At 46.0% G+C, this 10,703-nt stretch overlaps 1 protein-coding gene across 2 annotated transcripts in view; it reads right to left on the bottom strand.

Moving 5' to 3' along the window:
• The window catches only part of sp2 (sp2 transcription factor), an 8,841-nt gene extending 1,278 nt beyond the window's left edge, over window positions 1–7,563 (bottom strand). The window contains exons 1-8 of one of the 2 annotated variants that reach the window (XM_035636078.2): window positions 7,434–7,563; window positions 5,771–5,847; window positions 4,527–5,267; window positions 4,221–4,439; window positions 3,489–3,804; window positions 3,009–3,186; window positions 2,085–2,278; window positions 1–1,989 (exon numbers count right to left, since the gene is read on the bottom strand). The exon at window positions 1–1,989 is cut by the window's left edge and continues 1,278 nt beyond it. In XM_035636078.2, the coding sequence (XP_035491971.1) occupies window positions 1,889–1,989; window positions 2,085–2,278; window positions 3,009–3,186; window positions 3,489–3,804; window positions 4,221–4,439; window positions 4,527–5,267; window positions 5,771–5,847; window positions 7,434–7,440 (1,833 nt within the window). In that variant the 5' untranslated portion in view covers window positions 7,441–7,563 and the 3' untranslated portion in view covers window positions 1–1,888. The other variant, XM_035636080.2, reaches the window with a different exon arrangement.
• Between the last annotated feature and the right edge of the window lie 3,140 nt (window positions 7,564–10,703).

The raw sequence follows: 10,703 nt of genomic DNA, 5'->3' as shown, positions 1-10,703 counted from the left end.
GTTTGGCCAAGCAGTTGGAAATCCGATCGTATTTACAGCGATGCACACTGTGATGAAGCAGCAGAGCGGAGTTAAACTGGAATTTGTATTGTTCTGTAAGTCGGAAGTCTGGCTGGGTATCGTTTGGTACAAGCGCCACATAGTTCACGACTTTTTTTCCCTTTCCTTCGGGAGGTATACACGTTCTTCTAACACGAACTCAACGAAAAACGTTTTTTCCGGTAAACAAGAGAAGTAGAAGTTAAGTCGGTATTAGAGATAAATGTCCGAGTGCAGCCGTTTTAAGAACTTTTTAAGATAAAATACTGTCTGAATGGAGCCACGTTTTTATTTAAATCAGGGCATATGTGATGAAGTACAGGTACACGAATCGGGCGGAAAAAGGTAGCGCCAAGTCTACGGGTACAATTCCGTACCAATTTTTCTTTATTTCAGATTGATACCCAGCCGTCGACGTCAGCGTACCTGTTGAAGCTAGTGGTGATCAACTACTCCTACCGTTAAACCCCCCCCCCCCCCCAAAACCTCTTGGACCTTATTTCTCAAACTTTAAAAAATTCTTGGGAGGGAGTCATCTCAGCCCTGTCGCCCCTTTCGACAACTAGGAAATAGAGACGTTCTACGGGAAGTTGAAGGTTTTTGCAGTGCTTCTCTAAAAGTAGAGAATTTTAGGTCGTGTACGTCCTGTATGTGAAATCCTCACGATCCCAACAACAGGAGCTTTTTACAGCTTACTGGTAAAGTCTGCACAAAATATTTCATCTGTTAAACGGAACTTCAACAGAATAAAAGGGTTGGATCCACTTACTGCCAGCTCTGCTTGTACTACCGCTTCTGTAACATTTAATAGTTTAATAACTTTGCTTTTCACCAAGTCGTCAACGTACTAATCCAATTCCAGCAGCTCTGTGGCGTGTTTGTTTTTTTAACTTGATTTTTAAAACGTGAACTTTTAAGGCACAGTGACTTCTGGCCCCCGTATCTCCGACTTGCTGGAAGAAGAGCTCTGATGTCTGTTTTACATCCTCTTTGTATTTAAAACCTCTTGTATTAAGTCTCATTTAGTCTTTTATGTCATCAAATCAATTTGTAACAAATGTATGGAAAAATGTTATAAATAGTTTATTATAATTATTAATATTATGTATAATAGTATGCATATACACACTTAAAAAAAAGCTAAAGGTTTTCAAAAGTCTTGTGAGGGAAGTTTGGTCCCCAACTTTTTTTTCCGGGGGGTGGGAGGGCTAAGACTGCTAAAAGACAAATAACTTAAAACAAAATTTACCAGGTCAAACACATTTCTGGTAAATTCATAAAACATTGTGTAAATGTTTTCCTTTTTTTGGTTCTTCACAGCCAACCTCTGGGAGCTCCAGATGTTTTAAACGACAAAACAAAAGGTCAAGCATGAATCGGAGATGAAAACTGTGACCAGAGTCCTGTGGCGTTCGGTGTCGGTGTCGGGAAAAAAAATTCCGAGTACGTTCTTCTGCCAGAGAAGTTTATAAATAAGCCAGCGGAGTTGAACGTCTGTGTCTGACGTCTTACCCCGTCTCGTTCAGTCGACGCTGGATCTGGCCTCCGCTCACACCGCAGGTAATAAAAAAAAAAGAAGAAGAAGAAACAAACAAAAAAATAATCTATTATTAATACATTTGCTGGATCAGTTTGAAGTCCACCAGGAAGGATTCCTTTGTACACCACACTGCAGTGTCCGAGAGGAGTGGGAGGAAAAACGGGGACTGTTTTTTTTTTTTGGAGTATTTCCCACTATGGGACAAGTCACAGAAACTCCCCCTTGGTATCGTCACCTCCTTCCTCTCACACATCAAGTCTTTTAGTCTCTGAGAGTTTTGTCTGTGTGTTCTCTCCGTACACGGTCCGCTCACAGGTTCTTGGTGTTGATGTGCGTCTTGTAATGCTTCGTCAGATGATCGCTCCTCATGAAGCGTTTCTGACACTGACTGCACTCAAAGCGCTTGTCTCCTATGGGCGGGGGGGGCAAAACAGAAAGTAAAGGGAGCGTTAATGTTTTAACATTAGACACATTTTGTAATTGTGTGTTTCAGTGACTACGTCACCTGTGTGCGTCCTGGCGTGCCGCTGCAGCTCGTCGCTGCGCGTGAAGCGCTTCCCGCAGAACACCCAGTTGCAGGCGAAGGGCCTCTCGCCGGTGTGCAGCCGGACGTGAGCTCTGAGCAGCGACGTTTTCCTGAACGTCTTCTCACAGCCGGGGACGTGGCAGATGTGCTTCCTCTTCCCCATCTCCCCGGGCCTGCAGAGTGTCCCAACACACGCACAGAACAACGTTCAGCAAAACAAACGAGGGTTTTCAGGGTCACGCTGAGCATTAAAACCGCTTTCTTTTTTTAAAAATTGTTCTGTTGATGCAAATACTTTGCAAAAAGTTAATGTACAATGAAAAAGAATCTAATTTGTATTCTGATTTCTGTCATTGCTACAGGGCAACTTTTCGAGAATGTTTTGGCCTCAAATTAGCATAATTTACTTATTATTATTCCTACGATTACAATAGGTCCTCGCCTGTCATTGCTCGTCAGTGGCTCAGACCCTAATAATAACAACAATGATAAATTAAATCTGCGTTTTAAGTTGAAATTTTTTTCAATAATATGCGCCAAATTGGCACACTAAAATCAAAATGGCAGACTTCCTATTGGTCGGAGGTGATGTCGTCTACAGACTTTTTCGTAGGTCGTGACATGACGCGTGCCTACCAAATTTCGTTCATCTACATCAAAGGTAAAGTCGGGGGCCTTGACTTTAAAATGTGGTAGGGGCGCTATCACGTCATTTTGGCACGCCTCATGCCCGAGACCCATGAAATATTAAAATTTCTCACCAGTCCTGATACAAGGATTCACATTTTAACATCTTTTTGAGCACGTTTAGGTTGATTCATTCGCACTTAAAAAAATAATAATTCCTAAGATGACAATAGCTCGTATTACTATCATTAAGACATGCCGCCGTGACACACTCACCTCTTGTCTGCGTCCTTGCAGTTGGGGCAGGTACAGGCCATGCGTCGCTTCTTCTCCCCCGGCTGCCCGGGCAGCTCCAGGGTGAGCGTCTGGTCCACCTGCAGTGTCGGCTGCCCCTGCGCCGCCGCCAGCTGCAGCCCGCCGCCCTGCAGCGTCTGCACTGTCAGGTGCTGCTGGCCTTCACACAGACAAGACACAGGGTCAGAGATCATCTCATCAGACATTATAATTAATGATTCATGGTCAAATAAAAACATCCACCTCATGGAACTATATTTAACTCATTTACAGTTGATTATACATATATGAACACATAGCTATGGACAATATGTTCAATTTCAAATTCTTCTCCTATTACACACTGGTGCTTTAAAATCCGCATGACATTTAGCTGAAAACAGCTTGTGATTATTTCCTTGCACTTAAAACTTCAAGCTAGTGAGTCGCTCTTGTTTTTGAATCGACAACTGGACGACTCACCCCCTGCGTTGGTGATGGTGACAGGAACTCCCTGAACCTGGACGCCGTTGATGCTGATCGTCTGCACCGACTGCGACGCAGACGGGAGCTGCGACGTGTTCAGCGCTATCATCCCTCCCGCCGGGGCGATTTTTGCCAGCGTACGTTCCTTCCGGCCCCCCGACGGCGTCCTTTTGGTGCCGGCCGGCGGCGAAGTGGCGGCGGCTGTGGTTGTGGTGGTGGTGGCGACGACCGACGTGATGGGGGTCGTTGCTGTGGAGACTGAGTCCTGGAGCACGACTGACTGCCACTCGCCCGACGCCGTTTTGAAGAGGATCTTCAAAGAGGATTTGAAGAGGATCAATAAAGGTACAATCCTATATCATGTTATCTTATAACCGTACTTTGTGGAAGTACATTTTAACAATTTGATATCAACCTCAAGATGATGTTTTGTTTTTGTCCACACACCAAAGATATTCAGTTTACTGTCACAGAGGAGTGAAAGAAATCACAGAAGAAATATTCATATTTAAGAATCTGAAATCGGAGAATTTTGACTTTTTCTTTCATAAAAACTACTTGAACTGATTAATTGATTTTCAAAACGGTTGGTGATTAATTTATTTGTCGATCACTACTCGATTAACTGTTGCAGTTGTAGTTTAAACTGTAACGTTTCAGTCTTACTTACTAGTGCTTTACAACATCTTTGAGTTTCAGTGAGTAAAGGTTTACGAGGGAGTGGGTTACCTGTGTCGGCGAGGAATCTGTCGGAGTGAGCTGCAGGTTCGACGGCGCTGACTGTCTCTGCGGAACGGGCGGCAGCGTGGCGGAGGCGGCCTGCACCACCTTTAGTGCCTGCTGCGGGATCTGGACCAACTGCGAGTCCTGCTTGGGCTGCACCAGCTGCACCTGCTGCACCACGGCGGGCTGCCCGGGACTTTGCACGATCAGGAGGTTGTTACCGGCCTGCGAGCACGGAGATGGGAGCGGAGACATTAAACCCTGGGATGTTCTGTGTTTTCGGGGAGGAATGTTAAATTGACGGTACATTACCTGTATGATGTTGTCACTGGCTTCTATCAGGATGGTCTCCATCTGCTCTGGGGGCGGGGAGGCAGCGGGCGGGGGAGGAAGAGAAGGGTGCGCGGCCAGAACCACTTTCTTCTTCCTCCCCCGTCGTGCCTTTCCAGGAGTGGGAGGGGCGGCGGCCGCCTCTGTGATGATCTGCGTCCCGCCCACCTCTCCAGTCGCCACGTTGAGCGGCAGCGTGATCCCACCAGGCAGCTGCACCACGTTGTTCGACTTCCGCATCTTAGGGGAGGGCTTGATGGCGACTGTCTTCTGCGGCGTGACGGGAGCAGCGGCAGCGCAGGGGGCTGGTACGGTCATGGGAGTGGTGATGATGGCCTGGTTGGTGCCAGGTATGAGCTGGAACTGACCGCCCTGCGGCATCACCTGGATGGTCTGCGTGCCCTGAATCTGCGGCACCACCTGGTACTGGATGTTGCCGGCGCCGGAGGCATTGCTGCGCGCCGGGCTCTGCTGGATGGTGAGGACAATGGGGCTGCCGGGGGCCGAGGCGCCCAGGCCTGCGGGGAGCTGGATCACATTGCCCTTGGCGGACAGAAAGCCCAGGTTTTTGGGCGGCGCGGGGGCGATTGGCGCCGGCTTTATGGGGAGGAGCCTGCGAGGCTGCGGCTGCGCCGGAGGGGAGGTTACGGGAGCCTGAGCGGCAGGAGGGCCGATCTTACTACAGGTGGCAGCCAGGAGGGCGAGAGGAGAAGGCTGGGTGTCCTGCAGGGAGACAACAATGACTCAGGCCTGATCCACAACATTACGTTATCCTTTATCAGAAGTTATCCGCGTCTACACACGTGACCATTCACATACACCGAGGAAGAAGATTGCTACAGAAAAATTCTACGGACGAGGAACAACAATGATGAAACAATGATGAAAAGTCAGAGCAGGAACTTCTTTTCTCAGCTGAAGATGCCCTTGAAAACTCCAACAAAAAGATCAAAACTGTTGACGCCTGCTGAGATATTAAGTCGCAAATCAGGGCAGCTGGGAAAGCTCAGTGGGTTAAACGCCTGAGTTTGGTACAGAAGGTCGGGTTTCAATTCCAGGTCAGCCCAGTATGGGCCTTTAGGCAAGGCCCTTGATGCTGCTCAATAGATTGTAAGGCGCTTTGGACAAAAGCATCCGCAAATTGAATGTAGTGTAATGTAATGTCACAATATTTAGAACAAGCAGATCATGATTCATGTTAAGCAGAGAAAACATGCGTCACTCACCTGTGAGGAAGCGGTGGAGGGCTGCAGGTATTCGCTGGGACTGACGGCAACAGCGGCGGCCATACTGTCCTGTTGTTCTGGAAAACACACACACACACGGCAGAGTCAGACTGAGGCCGCGGTGTCACCGGTGCTAGAAATGGAGTAACTACAAATGATGTGACGGCTAATGTATTGTAAATTATTGGAAAATAACTCATATATCATAACTAACAGCTGCCTGGGAGTTAGGAAAAACAAACAATCTGTAAAGCATGTGCTTTGGAAAACTGACCACAGTAACATGGAGCAGTAGATGGTGCTAACACCTGTAAAAACTAGAGGCCTGATCGATTTATCGGACACATCTGTATCAGCGTTCGTTTGTTGACATGAAAACTTTTATTTTACAAAATATAAACAACACAGATTTCTTCTAGTTCATGGTTATTTATTTTTTTTACATTTCTTTGTCATGAAGATCTGATATCTTGGGAATCATTGATATATATATATATATATCTTCCCTAATATCAACATCAGCCCGCAGAAATCCGTATCGGTCGGGCTCCACTCTTGAGATTATTTTGCATAAATATATAAAATAAATAACATTGACAACCAAAAAACAAAAGTTTTGCTTCACTTTTGCGAGGACAAACCACCTCCAGCAAAACCAACCTCAAGACTTTTTTTCATTTTACAGACACAAACAGAGATGCTCAGCTCTGTGACTCCAGTGTAATAAAATGAATAATAATAATAATAATAATAGCAATATACGAAAGACACAAACTGGGGCTTCATTTGATTGAACACAGACCAATCAAAACATCCCTGATAAGCTGCTTGTTATGGGGGAAATGAGCCAAAAATAAAAACTTCAAGTTCGGCCACATCATCCGTCCACACTGACCTTTGCCCTGTCAAAGAATATAAACATAAATATCCAACAAACGGCGTCTGATCACTTCCCTGTCAGCCTGCTGAGCTCACTCCACCTCTCGCCGGCTCAGAGGCTTTTTGTTTGCAGGATGCACGAACGTGGCCATGTGATCACAAGAGCAGAGACTCAACCGACAGGGGACCACACTGGCACACCACCTCCACATGGTTGTGATGAGTGTGCCCCAGGAACACACGAGAAATACAAATAGTGCGGCCTTGAAGACAGCGCCGCCATCACAAACACACAGGTCGCTAACGTTAGCCGGTAAGCTAACTAGCAATGCTATCTCTACACCAGGGGCTGGCTACGGTATAGCTAGCTGCTAGCTAGCTCGAGCTGACTTCGTCCCGTGTTGCAGCTCATTCTAACGAGATGATGGAACCATTTTAATTATTCTGTATTTTTTGTTGGGATCGGATGGTGGTGGTGCTGGTGGTGGTGGAAATGCACGGCCACATTTTATTTTGTGGGACCAACAACAACGAACAACTTAGCTCCCGTTAGCCACACTCTTAAGCTAGCTGCAAACTCTTTGATAACGTTATAGAAAAAAAAAAGGGCAGCCCCCTTTTCCCGGAAGTGCGATGCTTATTTTGGTTCGCGTTCGCTACCCGTGTCCGGTAAAAACGTACTTATTTGTACCACATAGCGGGCGGCGCTTTCGCGAGCGATGTAAATAAAACCTTTAGCGCGGTACAATTTAATATAAACACCAATGTTTTAATTCCTACCCACCGCTCATGACGACATTCGCTGTCCGCGAGCCTCGACGACCGAGCCCAGGGAGGAGGCCCCGCCCCGCCGTCCTCTGCACCAATCCGCGGCCGGCGCGGCGCTGAGCGACACCCACTTGCACCAGTAGCAACTCGGCCGTCGCCGTGATTGAAATTCAAGCGGGCCAATGGCGACGCGGAGTGAACGTGCGTCGGTCACTGCTCGACCGTTGGACCAATGGCGTGTCGGCATTGCGTTCGTGGGGGGCGGTTCCCGCACACGAGTGCCCTATTAAAAAGCAAGAGCTCGGTTTCACTGACGTCCGCCGGAGCCAATGGGTTGTCGGAGGGTCCGAGCGGCCGGAGCCGGAGTGACAGACGAGCTGACCAATGAGCTGCGAGTCGTCGCAGTCTGACCCGCCGTTAACGGGCCCGGGATTTTTTATTATGAGGAGCCCCTTGTGTGGGAATAAGAACGACACTAAGCCCGCGTGTAACCGGGTTACGAGTTCATTGTAAAGCTGATATATGCAATATTAAAATATTACAATATGTAATATTTCCTACTCTGCTCATAGCTGTTCGTTATAGACTCGTCATCCAAAAGCGTCCATTCACGGAATATAATATGTATTCAAACTCATTTTTATTTTACCTTTTACTTTTAAGTGCCAATATAATAACTCGTTATGTTTTTAATATAAATAATAATTGACATATGGAACCAATATGATAAATTTAAAGAATGTTTTGTTCAGGAATTAAACCAGTCGTTTCTTAACCTTTTTTGGCCATTGACCCCTTAAAGCTACAATGTGTAATATTGAGAAGAACTTAGAAGTTGAATATATTGTCCATAACTATGTGTTCATATATGTATAATCACTATGTTTTTTTGTCAACTGTGAACTAGTTGAATATAGTTCCATGAGGTGGACCCGACCTCCGTGTGAGTCTCCATGTTTCTACGTCGTGTTGAATACGGTTGTTGAATTAAATGCTCCAGAATAGTCGCGTTCACGTAGAATTTTCGGACGCTGATGGAAACCGGAAATGGAATCAGTGGTGCGCCACCATAAAGTGTCCCCTGTCAGTCGCTCGGTTGGTTGCCGTTTGCAGCTTTACCAGCAGATGCCGCCAGAAAATTACAAAAATTACACACTGGGGGCTTAAATAAAAGCAATGAGTAAGTAAAGGCCCCATTTCACATTTCAGTCATTATTTGATGGTCACAAATGGTTTTAAATCAACTGTTCAAGACCAAAAGACACAAAACTCTCTGATATTTATTAATATCTGTGTGTCAAAACTTTTTTGTTGTTGTTGTTGTTTTCTTTCTTTTCCGTCTCCCATTGATCAATTCAGATTTATCTGGTGACCCTGACAGATACTCTCTACACACTGATTCATCAGTTCCTGTAAGACTCATTGTTTTTACTGCATTTTACTTTTATAACATTTTTCTGTTGATACTTCTAATTAAGCAGAACATTGAACGCGAGACTAAAGTAATTTATAAATGCTTGTATTGGTACTTTTACTTGAGTTAAAGTATCTGAATACTTCCTCCAGCGCTGCTGCTGGTGCCACCTGACCCACACGTGTGTGTGGTATGTCGCTGTTGTCAACCGAGTCCCATCGTCTTCACCACAACGAGCCACATGACCCTCAAAGGCTCAGTGCTACAGTCACAACACAGATGAAAACAGCAGCGTTGTTGCAATCAAAGCATATTTCATATATATGTACCATAGGTCAGTATTTGTACATTGTACTAAACGAAGGGTCTTCCTCAGACATTGTTTTTTTCACCTTTGTGAAATATTTGTCGAACTAGTTTAGACCTAGTTCTTTTGACGATCTACGAAGAGTCGTTGGTGTGTGTTTGGGTCTCAGTCTGAGCCGGACGCTGCCCAGTACGGTGGCCCTGAGGTGCAAAACACAACGACAAGTATAGGAACACATGATTGTCCGTTGCCTTTTTTTTTCATTTGACGTTGTGACTTTGTTTCAGCTTCACTTGTACCCGATCACTTACAGACACTTTCACCGCTCAGCCGCTGAAAGGATGATGAGGCACATTTATGTGTGTAGACACAACGCGATCGGAAGAATCCATCTTAGATTTTAAATCCTAACTTTAAAAAAAGTCGTTCTATTGTTCTCTCTCGCAGAGATTATTCAAACTCAGACTCTTTACTGGGACCAGATTTTGATCACTTGAGACGTCTTGTGTGTTTTTGCGTGTCTGGTGCGTTTGGTCACAACCCAAACGCAAAATGGAAAAAAAAAAAAAAAAGGCCGACATGCTCCCAGCTCTGACACCGCTGCAGAGAGAAGGTTCCAGTCATGGCTGTCGGTCCCATCTGTCCATCCGCCGAGTTGGCCCCCGGCACTTGTGTCCCGCTTCCTCCCCGGCTCCTTCTGACGCTATTCACATCCACAATGCATGCGGCCCTTTTTCATACAGCCTTTTTTCCCCAAAGAGTGCACTTGACCCTATTCACATACAGCCGTCCCTGTTCCTCCCCAGTGCGCCCGCTCTCCCTGCATCACTGCAAGGGCTTTTTTTCATTACAGGAAAGTGCTCTGGAAACCAGAGGCTCGCTTTCCTCGCTCTCCACCTCGAGTGTGCGGCGGCGCTGTGGTGGAGGATGCAGATGCTGTCCATCACCTGCTCCCCTGGCACCTCCGCGGAGAGCCTCCGAGAGACAGAGCTGCATAATTTAACTCACTTTTTCTTTTTCTTTTCACTTAATGGGCTTCTGGAACGAGCCCGAGCATCGGCGGGGGAGTTCAGAGCCTTAAACATTTAAAAAGGGAGAAACTGACTTTAAAGCTCCAGCGTGTAATATTTAGAAGAACTTATTCGCGGAAATTTGATATATTGTCCATTACTCTGTGTTCATATATGAGTTAAATATAGTTCCATGAGGTGGACCCGACCTCCGTGTGAGTCTCCATGTTTCTACGTTGCATTTTCAGAGGCTGCTGGAAACAGGAAATGGAATCAGCGGTGCGCCACCACAAAGTGTCCCCTGTCGTTTGCTCAGTTGGTCGCCGCTTTTGCAACTTTACCACCAGATGCCGCCAGAAAATGATAAAAGATTTCACACTGGGGCTTTTAAGAAAAAAAGAAACACTTTGAATGCAAAGAACTCACCAGCAGAAACTATCAAGCATCTTTACGATGTTAACTCAAAGATATGAATATCACAGCTGCATTTATATCTCACATTCCTCTCCATGTTGGCTGCCTGCAACATTAAACATACTTTAGTCAATTCATGGA

Source organism: Scophthalmus maximus, chromosome 8 (assembly GCF_022379125.1).
Source record: "Scophthalmus maximus strain ysfricsl-2021 chromosome 8, ASM2237912v1, whole genome shotgun sequence".
Taxonomy (NCBI): domain Eukaryota; kingdom Metazoa; phylum Chordata; class Actinopteri; order Pleuronectiformes; family Scophthalmidae; genus Scophthalmus; species Scophthalmus maximus.
This window is presented reverse-complemented; position numbering and strand designations above follow the sequence as displayed.